This window comes from Camellia sinensis, chromosome 4 (assembly GCF_055761805.1).
Source record: "Camellia sinensis isolate YWXY chromosome 4, ASM5576180v1, whole genome shotgun sequence".
NCBI classification, from domain to species: Eukaryota; Viridiplantae; Streptophyta; class Magnoliopsida; order Ericales; family Theaceae; genus Camellia; species Camellia sinensis.
The window spans coordinates 140,095,077-140,116,629 of NC_138964.1; the positions used below are offsets into that span (position 1 = coordinate 140,095,077).

At 32.5% G+C, this 21,553-nt stretch overlaps 2 protein-coding genes across 3 annotated transcripts; one reads left to right on the forward strand and one right to left on the reverse strand.

Annotated features, from left to right (window-relative positions):
- The first annotated feature begins 7,192 nt into the window (after positions 1–7,192).
- LOC114312193 (centromere protein X) lies at positions 7,193–10,036 on the forward strand. Of its 2 annotated transcripts, none has more exons than XM_082866315.1 (6): positions 7,193–7,357; positions 7,457–7,505; positions 7,605–7,645; positions 9,099–9,138; positions 9,633–9,686; positions 9,798–10,036. In XM_082866315.1, exons 1-6 carry the CDS (start codon positions 7,334–7,336, stop codon positions 9,899–9,901), a joined length of 312 nt encoding a protein of 103 aa, XP_082722441.1. In that variant the 5' UTR covers positions 7,193–7,333; the 3' UTR covers positions 9,902–10,036. The 2 variants fall into 2 exon arrangements, with proteins under 2 accessions (XP_082722441.1, XP_082722443.1); XM_082866317.1 differs by having other exon boundaries at positions 7,236–7,357; positions 7,457–7,493.
- Positions 10,037–14,495: 4,459 nt separating this feature from the next.
- On the reverse strand, positions 14,496–16,991 carry SOBIR1 (Leucine-rich repeat protein kinase family protein). The gene has a single exon (XM_082866318.1). It carries the CDS (start codon positions 16,671–16,673, stop codon positions 14,754–14,756), a length of 1,920 nt encoding a protein of 639 aa, XP_082722444.1. The 5' UTR covers positions 16,674–16,991; the 3' UTR covers positions 14,496–14,753.
- Positions 16,992–21,553: the final 4,562 nt, after the last annotated feature.

Genomic DNA, 21,553 nt, shown 5'->3' on the forward strand with positions numbered 1-21,553 from the left:
ACTACCACAAGCCACAAATTCCATGGGAGAAATTTAAGATTGAACTAGTTTCTCCAACCCAAAAAAAAAAAGGAACAAAAAAACAAAACAATAAAGAAAAAACTAGCCATTATGGCATTTTATCAAACACCTAACAAACACAATCAGAATATCATGAGACTTTACTTTGTGTAGATCAACAACAATCCATTCAATTCAATGATTATATTGGTTAAAATATGAATATCATAATCAGAATATAGAACATGTCAATCATTATATTTTCCATATTATTTTCCCAAATTAAAATCATTCAAGTTGTTCATGGAACCTTTCAAAGTAGAGAAGTTATAGAAATGTTAGAAGCAATGAATGAAATGGCTTTAATCTCATCTTGACCCAAATGCGTTTGAAGACAGAATAAGGGTAGAGAATGAGAAACGAGAGACCCGAATAGAGATAGGGGTAGAGAAAGAGAAACAGAGACAACAACTGACCTAGAATTCGTGGACGGTGCTGCGAGTTGGACGGTGTTCATCTGCGAGTTAGACGATGGTGTGAGAGAGAGAAACAAAGGGTTTTGATGAAGGTTCTGCCTATGTGTGTGTATGAAATGAGAGGAATAGATTATTTGGCTCAAGAGAAAGGATTTGGTAAGGAATAGATTTTTTCTCCAAAACACAAAACTACGTAGTTTTGTATATTGAAATATTTGATGACAAAATATTTATCCTCACTAATAATATTTTTAATGGAGACGAAATTCTTTGTCACTAACTTGGCGGCATAATTTCCCCCAAATTTTTGAATGGTAGGAAAAAAATTTGGTGACGAAAAAAATAAAAATAATGACAAAAAATAATTCCGTGACCTAATTTTTTATTATGTATGTAGATTGGTGACGAAATTTTATTTTTCTCTCAAAAAATGGTACATTTGGAGATGAAATATTATTTTCTTCACTAAAAGGTAAGTCTTTCGCCTGAAAGAACATATGTACGTATAATTGTATAAACAAAACTTGTTAGGTCTAGGGACACCCAAAACTCAATCACACACACACAAAGAACATAGAATTTATGTGGTTCAGCAGAATGCCTACATCCACGGAGCAGAAATCGAGTTTTCACTACAAATAGAGCAACATACAAAAACAATGGAGGAGGAGGTGATTCTCTCTCAACTCATAGCTCTCTCTCTCTCTCTCTCTCTCTAATTTCTTATGCAAATGAGCTTCCCCTTTCCTCTCTATTTATACACAAAGTTGAGAGGTGTGAATGCTCGGGTTGGCGGCCGCCTCTTCTCACGGCTAGTTGGTTGGCAGCCACCATTCTTGACCTCTCTTGAAGTTTTCATTCCAGCTCCTTTCAACTCTTTCCAATCTCTAATCTGGACTTCCATAAGCTTTCAGAATGATCAACTGAGCAAACGACCGCCAAGAGACAATGTTCATAGTGGTCATTCGGGCGGACGACCACCTTGTGCAGAGCTCATTAAAACTGTCAGATGCTGAGAGCAGAAAAGAAATCATTCTATATGATACTCCTATTATTCAATAGGAAAAATACACATAGGTAGTAGAGATTCTCTGAGCAATGAATTGTAAATCATCCTCAGCCATCGCCATCCCATAAGAGGATGGGTTCTGTCAAAGCATAACAGACCACCACCTCTGTTATATATAGAGCTCTGAACAAAGCAGAATAGAGACATACAACAACAAACAACGTGCTATACAATTTTTTCAATCTTCATCACTCTTAATTTTCTCCATTCTCTGAAGTGTTCTTTATCTGGTTTTCATTTTCCTTCAGAACACATACACAGAGCCATTAGCTTTAAGCATATCTTACTTGTGTGAGATTTACTAGTATATCTTTTGAGCTTTAACATTATATATCTATCTTTGAGAGATTATTATTGTAGTTTTCTTTGAAAGCAAAAACACCCTCATTTCAATCTTGTAAGAGTATAGTACACTCGGGTTTCGTGATTCCTTGAGAGTGATTATGAATCACTTAAGATTTATAAGGGTTTAAAGACTTGGAAAATCTGTGTAACATCTGTGGAGAATTGCTCCATTTGTGAAGAAGTTGTTAGCGCCCATGTGAAGCTAGAGGATAGTGAAAAATTTCTAGTGAAACTTAAGGAGTGGATGTAGATTTGGTTGAAGACAAACCACTATAAGTCTGTTTGCCCCCTCTTCCCTAATCTCTTTAATTTTCCTTACTGTTATAGCCATAACTAATATATACATTGTGATATAGCTGTTATACTTTATGTTGAGATTGTGCCAATTATCAAATATCTTCACTCATCTCATATAACTATCTGTTATCATTCCTTCATTAAGTGTTAGAGTTAAAATTGCTTATTCATCTAAATCATAGTCTATTAAGGAAAAACTCATTTATTGCATTCTTGTTTAGCTACCTCACTGTAAAAGTCTTCATTGTGCTTAATCAATATAACAATTATTCATTTTCTATTTCTTTTTTTGTATGTTAATCATTTGTTATACTAGTTGTAATTTTTATTGGGATAATATTAATTATAATTTGTAGAAACCTAATTCACCCCCCTCTTAGGTTGTCTTTTGGGTAACAATCGTGTACCTTCATTACATGGTTTTAAAAATCGGACCGGGCCAGACCAGTCAATTTGACCAGTTAAGTCGTCGACCGGTTGGAGTTCCGGTTCAGATATACTCTCTAAACTGTTCCTAGCCAAAAATCGACCTATTTAAAAATATTCGAAAAAACTAGCAGTTGGACCGCCAAACTGGGTGGCCCGGCGACGAGTCAATTAAATCGGCCAAGTTGATGAAATTAAGGCTGTGTTTGGTTATGTTCTGTAAATATAATTCCACCCCTCCATTTTCATTTCATGTTTAGATAGAGTTTTCAAAATGTGATTCCACCAAACATTTCAAAATGTAATTATCCTTCATGTTTGGCTACTCTCTCTCTTTCATGTTCTCCATTATGAAAAGCAGTAGATTTTTGAATTTTGGGTCTACCTGGTCATCCTTCCAAACGTCACCCCAGACGTCCGGCCGGTCGATTGACCGAAACAATGTAATTTTTTTTTTCAATTGCCAATCACCATCTGTTACTTGAGGGAAAAAAATTATATTTGTTTTTGATATTTTTTAAATGTAAAAATTAATTTTTTTAGAACAATTTGAATGTTAAAAAGAGTTGGTTATGAGTTTAAATAGAATTTTCAATAGAGTTTTGAATTGTGTGTTTAGTTATGAGTTATAACTTTTTTAATTAATTTTTAAAAACTCTTTTCAAAATTCACAACCAAACAAATTTTATTATTTCACATGTCACATCAAACATTCAAAACTCAATTCAACACTCAACTCAAAACTTTTTTCAAAACTCATAACCAAACAAATTTTCTATACTCAAATCATAATTTCAAAACTCACAAACTCAAAATATAATTCTATTCTTAAATCATATTTCTAAAATGCTACATAAAAATTTTGATTTTTTTTGGATATTTTCTACCTATTTTTTTTATTCTTTATTTCTTATTTTATATATATATATATAAGAAAATTTTAATAAGAAACTATCTTTCAAGGGTCTCCTCTTGTGAGGAATCTCACTAAGAGTTTGAAATTATTGTGAAAGTCTCTACCTATTTATAAGAAAAAAAATTCTTGAAAAAAAACTCAAGAAATTCACGTGGGATTCAATCAAATTTATGGGAGGAATACTTAAAATTTTGATATTCTTCCAAAATTTTTACTCTTCATTCAATCAAATTATTTGAATTAAAATCATATAGAGGGAATATTGAATATTTGGTTTCCTCTTCCAAAATTAAAATTAATAATATATATTATTATATTTTTAGTAAAAAAAATATTAGGAGAAATATTTAAAATAATTTAATATTTTCAGTTTTTTTAATTTATAATTTTATTACTTATATTTTTATTTAAATATAACTTTAATATATTTATGGCGTCACGGTTCGATTTTGGTTCAACCCGATAGTTGAACCGGTAATCCGTCCACCCGATCCATTCTTTGGTTTGCTCACCGATCCAATTTTTAAAACATTGCTTCATTAGTTAGGAAAAAAAAAATTTACTCTCCACTTTTTTAAAATTATTATTAAAATATCACATGTCGCCTTACGTATTTTATAATTAAAAAAAATACAACTGTAACATCACTCGGGTGTACCTGTGCGCGTTAAATAGTTTGGATCCTTAGTTTCTTTGATTTAGTCTCACAAGTGCAATGTGAAACATAAATGAGAGTCCAAATCCGGCAACTTTTATAGAAAATCTATTTTATTGCAAAACCTTGCTAGAAATGGATTACATCACCAGATCTTAGAGTCACTACCTAATATTTTGAAAAAATTAAGAAACTCGTGACTCGTGCCAAGGCCACTATTCGTTGTAACCAAAGTGTCTTGGTTCGAAACCTTAGATATGAAATGGGAAGGTCATTATTGAGCACTCTCGCTCACCCTTATCAAAGATCGACCTCTACTAACCATGATATGAGTTTTATTTTCTTTATATGTTCATATTTCGATTATTTAATAAATCCTAAAATTTACTATGTGAAGCATACAAGTATAGACTATATCATTCATTTTGAAGCAACTTGATTTCATGTATTTTTGAAAGAGTTTTGAAGACGTAAACTCAAAGAAATTGAGTTTACAAATATGCAAATCAACATCCTTCCAAATTAAGTGACACAACCTCCATCTACTGGCATTTATACAATTACATGGTAGGATGGTAGACATAGTAAGAAAAACACACACAAGCGAGATGCTAAAGCATAAAAACTTACATATTTACCGAAGTCCCGTAAACAACTACAAAACAAAGTTAACAAAATATGCATGATCTTATATACACAATCCTAATGCAATTCACTCATGAGATAAAACTAAAGATTCAACTTCTAATATATGACATGTGAATCATCTCAAGAACATGAGGTAGCGCACATAATCACATAAGAATTGATCAAATCCACAAATGCAAACTTAGCCGAATCATGATGCGTGAAACATGGATGCAAAGTATGGATATAATGAAAAACAAAATATGATGCATATTTATAAATAAAGAAAGCAAGTAAAAGAATAGAATAGAAAGAAGCAAGGTAGGAAATTATTACAATATTTGAAAGAATAAGTATAAACTAAATGAGAGAGAGAGTGTGAGAGAGAATATTACAACGAAAATTATATTAAAAAAACACTCACAAAACACTCAAAAGAAAACAAAATAGAAGTTTCATGCGCCTTGAAGACCATAGGAACTTGTTATACTCAACACCGGAAGGCTACTCTGTTCCATCCAAAAGAAATTAGCAGGCCGGTCAAATAGGCCGACTGGCAAACTAAGCCTAGTAAAACCTATCTTGCTGTGACACCGAGAAAAGAACAAATAAAGAATATATAAGTAACTCAACTAACCACTCTCTGTTAGATTACAAATAAAAAAACTAATATAAACTAAAACAAGAAAAATGAATACAAAATAAAAAGTGCAATATTACAACAAAACTAAAACTAAAACAAAAACAAAAACAAAAAAACAAATATTAAGAAAAAAAGTGCAAGATTACAACAAATGAAACTAAAACAAAATATAAATAAATATAAGATAGAAAGTGCAAGAAAATGAAAGAATTGAAAATTCACCTTCCAAAGAAATATTGAATTTCTTGATTTCCAAACCTCCTCTTGATCACCTTCAAGGTTGTGAATTGTGTTCTTAATCCTCAATTCAAGAGTTTGGAATTTGAGCTTCAAAGGTAGCTTTGGACAATTGTAGGAAATGATCACTTGGTTCTTGAACTTAACAAGGACTACTCTCTCTTTGATCAAAACTCTAGAATTTAACTACAATAACATGACTTGGATAACTTTTTGTAATAGAAGATGAGATATAGTGTATAGCTTAAGAAATGGAAGTTCACAATTAACACTCAATTTTGGCTAACTTTTGAATTCAAAGCTTAAACTCTTTTTTGCTCTATCTCTAGCCTTTTCTACTCAATCTATCCTCAGCATCCTCTCAACATTCTGATGTATTCATATAGGCCATGTAAGTAGAGAATTGGTGGAAAACAAACTGAAAGATTAATTGAGCATTAGGGAAGAAAATAGAGCAAATAGAGCACTAATAGTGCCAATGGAAGACAAAAGTGGAGTATTAGCTTCAATGGATCAAGCACTAGACAATGGAGGGTGAATATGCATGCATTCAATGCATGAATGGGTCAAATAATGGGTTTGGGAAGTGCCCACCCAAACCAACACAAAAATTGGGCAATCTGTCTGTGAGGCGGTCGATCGGTCGGACGACCAGGCGATCAACCGACCAGAGGAGAAAAAGTTCGTTTCGCTCCGGTTCAATCCAACTTTGCTCCGAATGTCCAACAAGGCTTAAACATTTGACCAAAATAGGCTTAAAGTTGTGAACAAAGCTCAAATTCTATCTCTCTTACTAAAAATTCTGTGAGAAATACATTCTGAATTTCATCATCGAGTAATCAAACGAAAACAACCAAGTCTTAGAACCGGTTAAAATGAGGTGTCTACAACTACTAAAAATATAATGAATTGAACAAAACTGAGATAATGGTGCACGTCCTTTGAAGGTGTGTATCATATATATCTTATAATTAAAAAATAAAATGGTATAACTTCATATTTTCTAAGTTATAATTATATATATATATATATATATATCATAACTAAACACAACATAATACATAACTAAAATAATATCATAATTAAAAAAATAGTTAGTCATAGCTAAAAAAATGGCATAACCAGGCTGCGTAAGAGCATCTCTAACGATGTATTTTTTTATTTGTTAAATTTGAGTAAAAATTTCATTTGATATTAAGTGTTCCAACGAAATATTTTGAACTTTCATCAAAACACTAGTCGACCAGGCAAATGACTAGAAGGATGTCTGATTGGTCGACCGGCCAGTTTAATTTTTTCATAAACTTTTGCAAATAGGTAAGTTATTCAGGAGATATCTAGAAACCATCCAATAATGAAAATGCAATAACTATGATAGTGAAATAATGAAAGGTCTTAAACGTATTCAATTGGGTGAACGGTCTTAAACGTATTCAATTGGGTGAAATATTTTTAATATTTTCGATTTAATACTCATTCAATGAAATTATTAAAATAGAAAAAATGTTAATTTTTTATTAAATTTAAATTTGATAAAAAAAAAAATTGATGTGGTCAATCGGGTGTGTATTTAATTTCCCCAAATGTAACAGCAACACTTTCAATTTTGCATCAATCGATCGGTTTTGTTCTTAAATTTCCGATGGACGACAACACTTTCGATCCCGTAAAACAAAACCCTAATTCTCCCCTTTTTGATTCTCTCTCTCTCTCGATATATATATATATATGTATATATCTGACAAATTGTTTATGTAAATCACAGGATCTGATTCATGCAATCTTCAAGCTCGTATGGAATCGTAGAGCTCGCCGTTAGGATCTGATTCATTCAATTTTCACACACACATATATACATATATATATTCTTCAAATTGTTATTGTTATCTGAAATTTGTATTGTTTCTCTGCAGAGCGCGAGAAAAATGAAGGCACTGAGACTATGGAAGGAGAGGTAAATTTTTCCATGCATTTCTCAACATTTTAACTTTCTTTCTCTGTTGTTTTCAGTTCTGAGACTGATGTGATGTTTAATCTGTCGGTGCAGTGTGTAATGATGTGACAACATTGTGAATGCATAATAAATTGGTGTATGAATGAATGTAATCTGTAAAGTCTGATATATGGAATTATTCTAGTTATGGTTTACACCATGATTGTTTATCTTGCACCTACAAAGTTGTGCAAGCATGTCTGAAAATCTATTAGTCATCTTCTTGTTCATTGTGACGTGGCTTGGGAGGTGTCGTCGTTGAGCCTTGTCATGTTTGGCATTTCTTTGGATGTTTCATAAGAGTATGGTGGAGTTGGAGAGGAGCTTGCTTGAGGAGGAGGAGGAGGAGAAGGAAGGCTTGGGATTTGGTTCCACTAGATCTCATGTGGGTAGTGTAGGGTGAAAAGAATAGGCAGACTTTTGTTGGCAAAAAAGACTCAAATTTGTGGGGAAAGAGTAAATTAATTTATATTTTTGTGTAGTTGAAGCCGATGTGATCCATAGAATCAAACTAGGTTGGTTCAAGGGGAGGCGTACATCTACATATTATGTGATTGATACATACCAAAAAAATTGAAAGAATTTTTTTATAAAGCAATGATAAGGCCAGTGATACTTTACGGAATAGAATGTTGTTTATAAAATGAGTATAGTTGAGATGAGAATGCTTAGATGGATATTTGGTAAGACTAAGAAAGATATAATTAGAAATGAATATACTCATGAAATAGTAGGAGTTAACACCAATTGAAGATAAGTTAAGAGAGAATAGATTAAGATGGTTTGGTCTCGTACAATGAAGATCTATAGATGCAATGGTAAGGAAGAGTAATATGATCTACATAAATGAAAATGTTAGGGAGAGGGGAAGACCTAAATTGACATGAGATGCAATATAAAAAAAGATACGAGTTTATTTAATTTAACTAAGCATATAGCTCTTGACAAAGCAGAATGGCGAAAAATGATTTATGTAGCTAATCCCATTTGAGTGGGACAAAAGGCTTAGTTTGGTTTGGAGAGTTGGTTGTCAAGTATGGTTAATCCGTATGTGGACAAAATTTTGGATTTTGTAGAGGTATTTGAATAGGCATTATGATGTATAGATGGTATAGTTTCTTTTGCAAACGGATTGCACCCCCTTGGTGCCTCTCTTAATGAATTTTTAAAATATATATATATATCTTATATTATGTGAAATTTTCATAGATGTCAAGGAAAGATGGAAAATACCTTTTTTTTAGGGGGCTACCAATAAACCTCTTTATATATTTATTTATTTTTGTGTCGATGTGGTTTTCCATACCCTTATTTTCGGTTTGTCATTGTTTGCTAATCTGGTTTATCATTTTCAGCTTGTTCTCTATTTGCAGATTAAGTCATGCTTAGCAGTTTAAAATTCTGTTATTTACAGGCAGGAGCTGGAACATCCAAGAAAAGTCGTCCTACCTTTGGTAAGGAATCCTTAATTTCTTTAATGGTATCCATGCTGCATAACATGATTTTGAGTTGATTATCTGCATAGTCATTATATCTAAGTTTTGACTTTCAATGTATTTTCTTGTTTTGTTAAATGAATCAATAATGCATTGATGAATTACGAGTTTGCATATGCTTTCCACAAACACATTTACCCAAAATCTATCTTTCAAGGTTTCAGTGATTACAATATCTCTGAAGGAAAGGATTACTATGCTTTAGGAGTTTCATTTGCTGCAATAGGTTCTATAAGTTACTGTTAAATTTGATTTTTTTTTTTCTTACACAAAATGGTTCTTGATCTTCATGATACAAGTTTAACACTTTAATTTTGAGTCGCCATTAAATATCATTATGCTAGCCACCGAATTTGATATTCTGCACTAGGTGCATTGCTTATGGAGCAACAAAAATATATTTCATACACATGATTTTAATTGATTTCCTTTTGTTTTATCCACTGATGCAGCTAATGCAAATGCTCTGAAGCTGAGCTGTGAACTTCTTCGAGTCTTTGTCACAGGTGTCTACATGCCTTAAATACAATTTCCATGTTTCTTATAATGCATGTGCCTATTTCTTTGTATTATTTTCTCAATATCTTTTAAAACTTTTTTTTTTTTTGTTGATTTAGAGGCTGTTCAACGTGCTGCTACCATTGCTGAAGCAGAGGGTGTTAGTAAAATAGAGGCAACTCATCTGGAAAGGATTCTTCCCCAGTTACTTTTAGATTTTTAACAGAACACCCAGGAATGCAAAATTTTGACCTTTGTATGTGTGGGTTTGTGCTTTCTTTATCCTGCCTTAGGAGTTGTTTGTTGTCAGTGATTTTGAAAATTCAATATATTCAAATGTCTAAAGGTGTTTTTGGAAGTTAACTAGAGCAGTTAATGCACCCCATTTTGTATTGTGGTGAGAAATAGAAGATCTTGTTTTGTAAATATTAACTTACAGAGTTCAAACCATCAATATGAATGTTCATATTGTAGGTATCTGTATTGTGCTTGGCACGTGGTGAGCCCTACGGGCGTCACGTCATCATCATTACACATCCACGTGGCAAACTCTTGAGGCACCAAGATGAGTTGGAGTTGTATGCCTAGCCTAAGCGGGGACGGGCACACTACCAAGTATGAAAACAGGATCACAACTCACCTTGATAGAGCTGGCTCACCTGGAGCTCTCCATGGCCCTTCATGACTTGTAAGAAACATATTCTCTACCCACTCTCCCTAGCTCCATGGCAACATAGTTGGACCTTTGGCTCAACTATGTTCACTTAGCTGCAAGGGCTCACCCATGTACGCACTCCCTTAGCTGCCTAGATTGGGAGCAGGACATAGGCACTCCCTCTTGGGATCATTGGAGGATTGTGGATTGGAGGCTAAGATCTCGGGATCGTCAAGGTCATGCAGCTGTCTCTCTGCAGTGACAGTTCCACCTTGACCTGGCTTGGAGGAAGGGAACATTGACCTTACATTTACACCTATTGCATATATGATACGTCTCTCAAGATATCATACTTGCACCTGCAGCTCCTATGATGCAACCTTCCAAAGGACCTAAATCATAGGACACAACTAGTAGGGCTGATATCACCCTCCTGTTGAGTCAAGAAGAACTTGCCACCTGTCTTGAGGTTGTTTGGGCTCCAATATTCCTGGAGTCTATATAACGGCATTATAAGTGCAACCACAATCATAACAAGAGCAACAAGAATCATTACAACAATATATGCAATGTGTTGAAGGTCTCTCACTGCTATCCCTTTTCTCTCTAAGTTTAGTCTTCTCCTCTTCCACCTTTGGTGATCTTAGGCCATTGAAATGTCCGCCATCTTACCAGAGGTCAACAACCAATTGCCTCTAACCTCACTAACCCACACATATTTTCTAGTTTTTTTTTTTTTTTTTTTTTATACATCTTCGTTCAACCTTTGTTGTTCTCTATGCCTGTATTCATGTGATTGGAAATCATTTATATCCTGCATATAAATTTCTACATTGTTTGTTGTTTTTATGTTTTGCCTTTTACATTTGCATTTTTTGACCAGCAGTAGTAGAACTGGTTATTATTAGATTTGGGTTGCACTGGACTTCTGCTGATAGGACTGGCTACTGTCTATAATCACATCTGTTTGTAATATTTATTCAGCTTCTCTGTATTATCTGTATCTTGCTTCCTTTGGAACTGTAGGTAGCATGTCGAAATAGGCCAGAAAGCTAGGAGTTCTCTGCATTTTCCATAAGGCTGTAAATGAACAGAGCCGTTCGCGAGCAGGCTCGAGCTTGGCTTGGTAAGAGCTTGTTCGAACTCTGCTCATTAAATTTTTTTTTGTGTTCAAGCTCCAGCTTGTTAAATTTTTAAGAAACAAGCCTAAACATTCTAAAGCTTGGCTCGTTAGCTGGCTCGTTTAATATTTATTATTTATATATTAAATAATGTAAAAATATGTATAAAAAAATAAGATAAATATGTTATTTATATATTTAAAAAATATAAATGTAAATAATAGTTAACTCTAGATAGTACATTTATATAATAGTGGTAGTAGATATTATTACTTGGAAAATGTCTCGTAGCTCAAATTTTGTGGCTCAAAAGTGGCTCAAATGGCCAAAACGACGTCGTTTTGGCCATTTGAGCCACTTTTGAGCCACAAAATTTGAGCTACGTAGCATTGTCGTTATTACTTTAGTAAAATAGTGACTTTTTTTTAGTATTTTTATATATATTGTATATATAATTGTATAATTAAAGTTTTAATTATAATTTTAGTCTCATATGCAAGTATGAATTTATAAAAATTTTAGCTCATTAAGGCTCGTGAATAGGTTTGAGCTCAAGTCAGGCCCAAATCAACTCGGCTTAAGTTCGGTTCGTTAAATTTTTATTGAACTCGAGCTCTAGCTCGAATTCATTAAAATCTTAATAAACGAGTTTGAACATAATAAAACTCGGCTCAACTCGGTTCGGTTTGTTTACAGCCCTAGTTGTCCATGTCTTCCTTCCTTCGTAAGTCTTCCTTTGTAGGCGTAGGAAGCATGTGGAAATACATATGCTTAAAAGCGAGAAGATGACTCACTGTGGTAATGATTTTTAAACAAAATAACTGGCTCTCATTGTAATTCACTGTTATAGAGCGACTCTTTGTTCTTTCACAATCTGGATGGCACTATTAGACTTCGAAATAAAATTTCTGTCACTAAGCATCCTAGAGCTGTGCTAGCACATGTCATGATTTCGCATGGTTGATGCCTCCCTGACCCTACTTCGCTAATAAAGCAAATAATCTCTTCCTATTGAAGTTTTGATCAACACTTTCATCATTCTTCTAGCTTGAATGTTTCTCATATAGAATTATGATAGATTTTGTCATAATGGAAGTTTTGGTAATTTTCCTCACTTGGAAACATTAGAGGAGAAATCAAAGACATATGACTTGTGTTTCTTCTCTTACTTCATGTTATTAGCTACTGGAAGTTAGTGCCAATATTGTAGGCAATTCATGAATCAATGGGGCAGGCCCACTTCTTCCTCTCCTTGGTGCTTTTCTTGCGCCTGTGGCTTTCCGCTACTTCGCTCCTCCATTCCCATTATAGGAGCGACTTAAGATTTTTTGAAAATCTAAAAAATTAGAATACAGATATGGTTAGGATATGATAAGTATATATATATATATATATATATATTATTTTTATATTTATTTTTATTTTTTTATAATTTCTAATATTATATTATGCATTAGTTCGGAGAATAGTGAGAAATCATTATGAATTAGAAATTAGTTTAAGAGTCAAGAGTCTATTTATTTATTTTTAGTGAATACATTTATTTGATAAAATTTGAAAAGGTAGGGTTTTAATTTAATTTCACTATTTTCTTCTTCGTTAAGAAATAAAAAAATATTGAAAAACTGTGTTCATTTTAACAATTATACGTAATATTATGTAAAAATAATTTGGATATGAAGTGTTTGAAAAGTATCCGTTACTCTTTAAAATTAATATTAACTATAAGATACGTTTAGAGAGTATTGAATATGAATTCATGTGTCTGAAGTATACCAATATTTAATATGAATATAATATAGATACGATTCTCTTTTAAAATAACTGTTCATAGTTTAAGATCCTAAATTAAATATTAAAATAAAATTTTATTTTATTGTGTCTTGAAAAATTGAGCCTTTCGACGATAAATTATTTTTAAGATTTTTTTTATTCAACCTTAGACGATGAATTAAGTAGCCTACTAGTTAGGCCGCCTCGGTCCCCATTACAATTGCCTCGTACAAAAAAGGCTATAATTGCTGTTTGTCATTGTATACTCTGACTTGTGTACAAGAAATTGTTTCCTAAGAAAGATTTAAGAAATAAATAAATAAAAATAATATGGACATTCAAAGTCAGCTTGAGACTAACCAACTTAGATGCATGTAATGTAATGAATACAAAATTCATAGTCAGTTTCAACCAAAGTTTTAAAATGTTTTACTGAACCTCACTTCAATATTCACCTTGAGGCGAGGTTAAAAACCAACTTAGATGCATGTAATGTAATGAATACAAAATTCATAGTCAGTTTCAACCAAAGTTTTAAAATGTTTTACTGAAGCTCACTTCAATATTCACCTTGAGGCGAGGTTAAAAACCAACTTAGATGCATGTAATGTAATGAATACAAAATTCATAGTCAGTTTCAACCAAAGTTTTAAAATGTTTTACTGAAGCTCACTTCAATATTCACCTTGAGGCGAGGTTAAAATAAAACGCCTTAAGACTTGAACTTTTTAGCTTTATTTCTCAAAGGCTTGTGCACACAATCTTGAGACATGCGCTTTTCGTACATCTTATATGCTTTTTACGCATAAGAAAAATTAAGTACATAATTAATTAAGAAAAAACATAGTTAATGCTCAGTGAGAACTCAATTACTACATAATACCAATTTCACCTTTAATAAAGTAAAACTTATTTCTCTACAGTAAGCCTTGAGTAGAAAAGTATTTACACATTTATATTTAATTTTAATGTATTTATTTATTGTTTTAAACTATTTAAATTATTTACTAAATATAAAAATTTAGAATTTGAAATGCTTACGCCTCAATGTCTTAAAACTTACACCTTGAGGCCTTAAAGCTTACACCTCGCCTCAAGTAGGGTAAAACACCTCACATTACCTATTTGCCTTTAAAAACTTCGGTTTCAACAAGCAACTTATTGCAGATTATGTAATGAATACAGAGCTTAAAGCAATAGATGTGTTTTGACTGAAATTATTGCTGAAAACACTTGGATTCTATTAGTGAAGACAAAAAAAAAAAAAATAGCAAAACAACATTTGCATTACAACATTTATATAGTATACAACAGCATTTATACCATGGGGACAAATAGCTGTTCTACTTGAGACCTAGGGTTTGTTTGTTGAATGAGGCACTCCCTTATCCGATGCAATGCCCAGATTCGACTTTTACTTCCCTTATTCCCCTTCTACTGATTGTTTAAAAAAAAAAAAAAAACATTCTTCATCACATACTATATGCATCATTATTCTTACACTTATACAACATTTAGTAGCTTTCTTAGTTCTTGATCTGAGACAACATGCACCTAACATCCTTGCTGTTAGGCCTCTGTTTCGGATCATCGAGAGTGCAGAAGCAAGCAATCTTAAGAACGAGGAGCATATTTTCATGGTCCCCGTTCCCCATCAGTCTCGGGTCAATTGCTCTGGTTGGATCCTCAGAAGTCATGACATTTCTCATCCACTTCACCAAACTCATTTCTGATGTATGTTGGAAGAAATCATCAGATGGAAGCTTTCCTATCACCAGAACTCCTAACAGTACCCCAAAGCTGAATATGTCGCACTTGTCTGTGAACTTCAATGTCTGGTGGTACTCTGGAGCGATATACCCAACAGTTCCCGCAACATTGGAGGTTGTAACGTGAGTATGCGCATCGGGCACTGCTTTTGCGAGCCCAAAATCTGCAATTCGAGCTTCCATGTCATCGTCAAGAAGTACGTTTGCAGGCTTGAGATCTCTATGAATTATACGCGGAGAATGGCTTGTGTGGAGATACTCGAGCCCAGAAGCCACCCCAATTGCGATCTTGTGCCGAGCCTGCCAATCAAGCTCTCGAGTCCCAATCGAAACCTGGTTCAGGATGTCTTGTAAGCTGCCATTTTTCATGAACTCGTATACGAGGTAATGGCAGTCAGGCCGGGACACGTGGGCTAGCAGAGGAAGAAGGTTTCTGTGCCGTATCTGACCCACGGTTTGAATCTCCGATCTGATTTGCCTCATCTTCTTGTTCAGAAGCTTACTATCTTCATCTGTCAAGTCTGCTGCATCTTTTGGGGGTTGGATGATCTTCTTTATAGCTATCAATTTTCCATTACTTCCCGGTAACTCCGCCTTGTAAACAATTCCACAGCCACCACTTCCGATGACTTCAAGCGATGCGAGTCCATCTTCTTTCTCCAAAAATGCCAAGTCCTCCGCTTTCTTGATTAGCGGGCTGAAGATTGCCGGACCCGATTCCTTCTCTCTGCCCCTAATCAAAACAAGCATGAGCTTGAATAGGACTGAAAATACCAGCCCAGAGACACTCCCAGCAAGTGCTCCTGCGAGGAATCCGAGAATCCACCCTCCCGCCTTCCTCTTGCTTTTCTTATGCTTATTTGATGTTGTTGCTGCTGGCCCGGGGGCTTGAGCGATGTTACTGGTGCTCGAACTCTGACTTGGTGCAGGCGACATTGCATTACGATTACTACGTGTCGTGGAATTCTCAGCCAAAACATAACGCTTTGGAATAGCGGTCCTCTCCGTCAACTCTGCCCCCGAGTACTCAACCCGTTTCATTACCGGTACTGGGCCTTCCAGGAAACTATTCCCGGAAATGTTAAAGAAGCGGAGATTGCGAAAGGATCGCAATGAAACCGGTACTTTCCCAGAAAACAAGTTGTTTTCCAGGTATAGTTTTTCCAGGTTGGGAAAGTACTTGAGAAAATTCAAATTCCCGGAAAATTTATTGGACGAGAGGTCGAGGACGCGGAGGCGGACCAAAGACGAGACCTCCAGTGGGACTTTGCCGGAGAACTGGTTGTTCCGGAGGTTCAGAATCTCGAGTTTTCGACACTCGACAATCTGGGATGGAATTTGGTCAACGAGGTGGTTGTTTGGGAGAGAAATCTCTTTGAGCTCGGATAGTTCCCCAATCGCCGGGGATAGAATTCCGACAAGTTGGTGAGATTTCAATACAATTCGAGTAATTCGAAGAACATATGAATGGTTTGCAATCCTCCGCTCGCAGAAAACTCCGGCAGCGGAGGTGCAGGGGCTGTCCGTGTCCCAGCGTTGACTCTTGATGATGCCCAATTCTCTGTGGACAATTGAAAGAGCATCGTGGTCGGAACGGTGGAGATTGGGCTTGGCACGGGCAAGGAGTAGGAGGGTGAAGAGAGAGAGCAGAGAAAGGAGAGAGGAGAAGGCGGCCATGGCCGCGGCAGCAGCAGCGGAGAGTGGTGGTGGTGCTGGGTGGTGGCTCTGGGAGGACTTGGTATGGGATGGTGGTGACTTATATAAAGGCAGGCCGTGTGGACTTGACTCCCTTGTGGAAAATTATTTTTTTGATAGTTTGGAGCCGTGTGGAAAATTTTATGGTGTGGGGCCACCTGTAGCAGTTTTTCTTCTCCTCGTGTTTTTCCCTGTTATTCTAATTCATAATTTTCTTAAATACTACTCAACTTAGTTTGGTTTTTTTGATGTATTTTTTAAAAATTGAGTTTTTTAATTTTTAGTGATTTTTAATATTTTAAATAATTTTTTTACTTTGTAAATGTATATAATTTAGATGCACGGACACCTTATAAGTAAAATATTTATAAAGAAATATTTTTAAAATTTAATAAATGTATAAGAATAGAAAAATATATGTTCTATTTTTTGTATTTGATGAATTTTGTAAAGATTTTTTTTCATATATATTATACGTTTTAAGATATTTAGGTTAAATGTAGAGAGATTTACCAATAAATGCCAAATGTTAAACTTATGAACCAATTGGTTCAAATTTTTTTCTAATAAACCATTTAGTCCTTGGATATTTTGACGGACCTTAATGCCCTCATTTAGATGTTATTAGATGCATGCTCTTTAAGAGGATGTGTCACGTGACACACAATATGTCACATGACACACACAATGGGTGCCACACATCAACAAAGTACACTAAAGCTCTTTATGCTTTTTGCTTTGGAGTGTCACGTGACACACACAATGGGTGTCACACATCAACAAAGTACACAAGGTTGTTTATGCTTTTTGTCTTGGAGTGATGTATGTCACATGACACACACAATGGGTGTCACACATCAACAAAGTACACTAAGGCTCTTTATGCTTTTACCTTGGCATGATGTATGTCACACGACACACACACAGAAGGATATAATTGACCACTCAATGTTACTAAACAAAGGAAATAGGATCAACTGGTAAGATATTTTCCCACTAATAAGACTAATCAGAACAATAGAAATAACCTTATGACCAATCGGTAAAACTGTTTGTGAGATAAGATTTATTGGTAAATATCCCTTAAAGGTATCTAAAATAAAAATAATTTCTTAAAATATTAAAATTTTTGACCAAAACTAGAAATTTAAAAAAAAAATCACTTTTTTAAAAAGTATGCTCGATTTTCTGAAACCAAATAAGGTTATTTGTTTTTTGTTTTTTTATATTAATTATCTCTAAATAAGGAAACTAATCATAAATATCTATGTAAGCGGTGATATGTGATTTTGTGTTCATATCTAGTGTTTGTGTTGAGTTAATGTGTTATGTTATGTTAATGAATCTCACTCTTAATTGAAAATAAAGTATATAGAAATATTAAAAAAATTGCTGATAAATAAAGTTTGATGAATTAATCTCTTCCTCGATAGCATTATACTAACACATTTAATACAAGATTGAGTTGTGCTGTATATGTAAATGATCTGGGTTTTATTAATAGCATCTTATTCCACTGTCAAAGTTGTAACTGCTATTTATATGCTTTTGAAAATAAAAACAAACTGGATTTGTCACTCAATTGGGCTACATTTTGTTAGAAATTGGCATAAAACTAGTACTTGATGGAGCTTATTAATTGTACTGACTATACTATTTTTTTTAAAAAAATGAGCCAAATAGACAAATTTTACTCATAATCTTAGGGTTTTGTGAATTATTAAATGTGAATTAGTTCGGCTATGAACACAAAAAGTCAGTTATATCTGAACAAAATTTTACAAGTTTCTTAATTGGGTCCATTTTAAAAAAGAGTAAATTACACTCGTCTCCCCTAAAGTTTGATAAAAATATAATTAATTATAAAAGTTTGATATAATTATACCGACTTCTCTTTTGATAAGGTAAACAAATCAAAATTAATGCAGATGATGAGTAGATAAATGAAATAAATAAGGAAAAAAAACAATTTAGTAGCAAAATGGATGATAATATTATTTTTTATTCATACGACTTACAAATTAATGATAAAAAAAATATGCAAGCGTCATGTAAAATAAAAATTCGAGAGAGACCAGTGTAATTATATTAAAAGTATGCGTTTTTAAAAAAAATGTCCCCGTTCATTGATTTCAGGTCCAAATTTAGCAAAAATGAAAGTCCGCTGATATGCTAGCAGTGTGTTCTCACTTCCCCAATTAAGCCTTGAGTTGCAATAACATTTGCTGCAGAAATCATGGATTAAAATATAGTATGTTTTTTTCACTGAATATTCCTTTTTTTTTGTTCTTTTGTTTTTTTCTCTGTCTTGTACTTGAATCTGTAAATAAATATATATATATATATATATAGAAATATGTATATATGCCTATATGTGTAGACTTTCATGTAGGTTATTAGAGGAAGAGGGTTTCCTTACTATGCTCACAAGACAAAACAGGTTGGTGTGAGGGCTCAAGTGAATTCATCCGAGCTTATTTAAATAATTTGAATAGTTGAATTATAACTTATTTGTTTTAGTTTATTTGGTAAAAAAAAGTGAGATTTTTCTTAAGTTGCAATTTTGTAAAAAAAGGTCTCGTTTGACAATTATATGTTTTAGTCAAAAATCAAAATATCACTATAAGTTATCACAACATTTTTTTTATTTTTCTGTATATTTTTTCGTAAAAAACTAAAAAATTACTTAAAAAAACTTGTTCTCAAACGGAATATATATGGAAAAAGAGCCCAACTTTTTTGTTTGAATTATAATTTTTAACATTCTGAATATTTACACAATAAAAAAAGGGAGTCATATTAACTTGACTTATTTATTTACAGTTTTTGACTCATAAATTTATCACTATAAATTTATTCATAAAAACAAGAGAGGTTGATAAATTTATTAGACTTAATGGGTAATAAAGTCTCAGAAGTAAGATCTATTGATAATTTATCCAAAAAAGAAACTTAACAACCTATTTAACAAAAAAAAAAATTAGCTTTTTCTTCACAAATTATAAAAAGTTCACGAACCAATTTATAACTGATTTTAATTTACACTAATAATGTAAAAAGAATATCATCATAAAAATTAAGAGAAACTACAACACAGTGAATTTGTTAAAAAATAATTATTAGTTGATGAAAAAGCATATTACTTCATACTTTGATACTTGTAAAATTTATCATTAATCTATAAATATTTTTTTAAATATACACTGCCCTGTAATTTTCCTTAAAAGCTAACGTACCAAACTAGGAGGCAACTTAATTCTATGATGATGACCACTACATATAGTGTTCAATGAGAATGAATTCTCTTTACTTTGGACATCTAATTGGATTGTTTAGTCTGGCTGCTTGTGAGTTTATTTTAGGTTGATCTTGATAATTTAAATTATTTATTTTTAAAACCCGTCGAAGAGATTATGCATACTAAAAATAAGGTTGATTAGATATCGAAAGTCACTCGATTATTAATTATTTTTCAAATAAATGTGGTTTTTGATATATAAATGTGATTTCAAATAATTATTGACTTGATTTTTGGTGTGAATAATCTTTTTATATAATCTTAAAAAATAAATAATTTAAATTATTAAAACGTTATCGAAGTGAGTCGAATTGGATTGTCTAGTTGGATATCCCAACCAGAGAGATTTTAATCCATATCCTAGTTTGCTACTTGTGCAATTATGCCATAATGGGATTTTTATTATTTATGTATCAATCATGGACATATTAGCAAGTTACAATGATTATATTAGGGACAATATCATATAAATAAGAAAACAAAAAATAATTTCAAATTAATGGGTATAAGTGAGAATTATGTAATTATTTTTCATCATTTTCATTGATGTGATATTCCCATAATAATTATTATTGAGGGGTATTAAAGAAAATAATTATATTTGGGCATAACAAGGACAATGTTAAACGTCGCTGTCTTTGGACACATTATTATGTTAGAAAAGACTATTCAAATATAGGAAACTTCTCTGAAGTCTTCCAGTCAACTCAACCAGCGGCCGGTCATGTTGACTGGAAAAAGAAATAATAAATTAAATGCACCCCCTTAAAATTTTTAAAAAATATTAATAAGTTTTAATAGTGACACTTAATTTTTAACAAATTTTATTAAAAATAAGTTTTAATAAAATTATTGTTAAAAATAATTTTTTATGATATTTTTTATCTATGTTATTAAAAATTGACAATTAGTAACTTTTCTTATTACGATTTTTTATAAATTATCACTAAAACTTACAATTAATGACTTTTTTATGACGAATTTTTTAAACCGTCGCTGATAGTTAAAAATTAGTGACTTATTTTTGACGATTTTTTAAAATTGTTACTAAAATTTATAATTAGTGATATTTTTTGTAACAAAGTTTTCAAACTGATGCTGAAAATTAACAATTAGTGAATTTTTTAATAGTATTTGATAAAAATATCATTAATTATCATAGGATCTATTGGACAATATTCATCTATTACGGCCTACACGTAAGTCTCTAAAAAAATATAGTTAATTGTACATTTTTAACATAATCTATACTATATATTAAGAAAAATAAGACATCTAATGAGAAGGGTCGTGAGAATTCTACATACTCAACATGGATTTTCAAATTTTTTGAATTGTTGTAAAAGTAAAAAAATACATGTCTTAAAATGATTGATTGATTAAACATTTTTTAATATCATTAATATCACTAATTTTTGTTCTTTAATTAACTCCTTCAAATGTTTAAATAGAAAGCTTCATTGTATAACTATATTATTGATACTATATATAGATATTCTAACGTTTTAAATTTATATTCATAAATTAACTCTTAAATATTTTTAAACGGTAGAGAATTTATATT

Excerpts from the sequence above, each read along its gene's own strand:
- LOC114312193 (XM_082866315.1), top strand. The coding sequence starts at position 7,334 with ATGGACGACAACACTTTCGATCCC. Across the intron at positions 7,646-9,098 it reads CTGAGACTATGGAAGGAGAG|GCAGGAGCTGGAACATCCAA; the intron begins GTAAATTTTTCC and ends TGTTATTTACAG. Across the intron at positions 9,687-9,797 it reads TCTTCGAGTCTTTGTCACAG|AGGCTGTTCAACGTGCTGCT; the intron begins GTGTCTACATGC and ends TTGTTGATTTAG.
- SOBIR1 (XM_082866318.1), bottom strand. The coding sequence starts at position 16,673 with ATGGCCGCCTTCTCCTCTCTCCTTTCTCTGCTCTCTCTCTTCACCCTC.